Raw genomic sequence first — 353 nt, 5'->3', positions numbered from 1 at the left:
AAGAGTTGTAGTGGTTGTTGAGGGAACTGCTGTTGTGGTGGATTCAGCTGTTGTAACAGTAGTTTGTGGTCCTGTTGTGGTTATTCCTGCAGTAGTGGTGGATGATTCGGTAAGAGTTGTAGTGGTTGTTGAGGGAACTGCTGTTGTTGTAGCTGTTGTGGAGGATTCAGCTGTTGTAACACTAGTTTGTGGTGCTGTTGTGGTAACTCCTGCGGTAGTGGTGGATGATTCAGCAAGAGTTGTAGTGGTTGTTGAGGGCACTGCTGTTGTGGAGGATTCAGTTGTTGTAACACTAGTTTGTGGTGCTGTTGTGGTAACTCCTGCGGTAGTGGGGGATGAATCGGAGAGAGCTG

The 353-nt window shown here is 47.6% G+C and overlaps 1 protein-coding gene across 1 annotated transcript in view; it reads right to left on the bottom strand.

The window, feature by feature from the left end:
• The window catches only part of LOC107571906 (mucin-5AC-like), an 18692-nt gene that overhangs the window by 15031 nt on the left and 3308 nt on the right, over positions 1 to 353 (bottom strand). The window contains exon 5 of the mRNA XM_016258289.1: positions 1 to 247. Within this exon, the coding sequence (XP_016113775.1) occupies positions 1 to 247 (247 nt within the window). The remainder of the gene's footprint in view (positions 248 to 353) is intronic.

This window comes from Sinocyclocheilus grahami, unplaced genomic scaffold, assembly GCF_001515645.1.
Source record: "Sinocyclocheilus grahami isolate Dianchi unplaced genomic scaffold, SAMN03320097.WGS_v1.1 scaffold1668.1, whole genome shotgun sequence".
Lineage (NCBI taxonomy): Eukaryota > Metazoa > Chordata > Actinopteri > Cypriniformes > Cyprinidae > Sinocyclocheilus > Sinocyclocheilus grahami.
The sequence above is the reverse complement of the archived record's forward strand: the minus strand, read 5'-3'. Positions and strand labels throughout refer to the sequence as shown.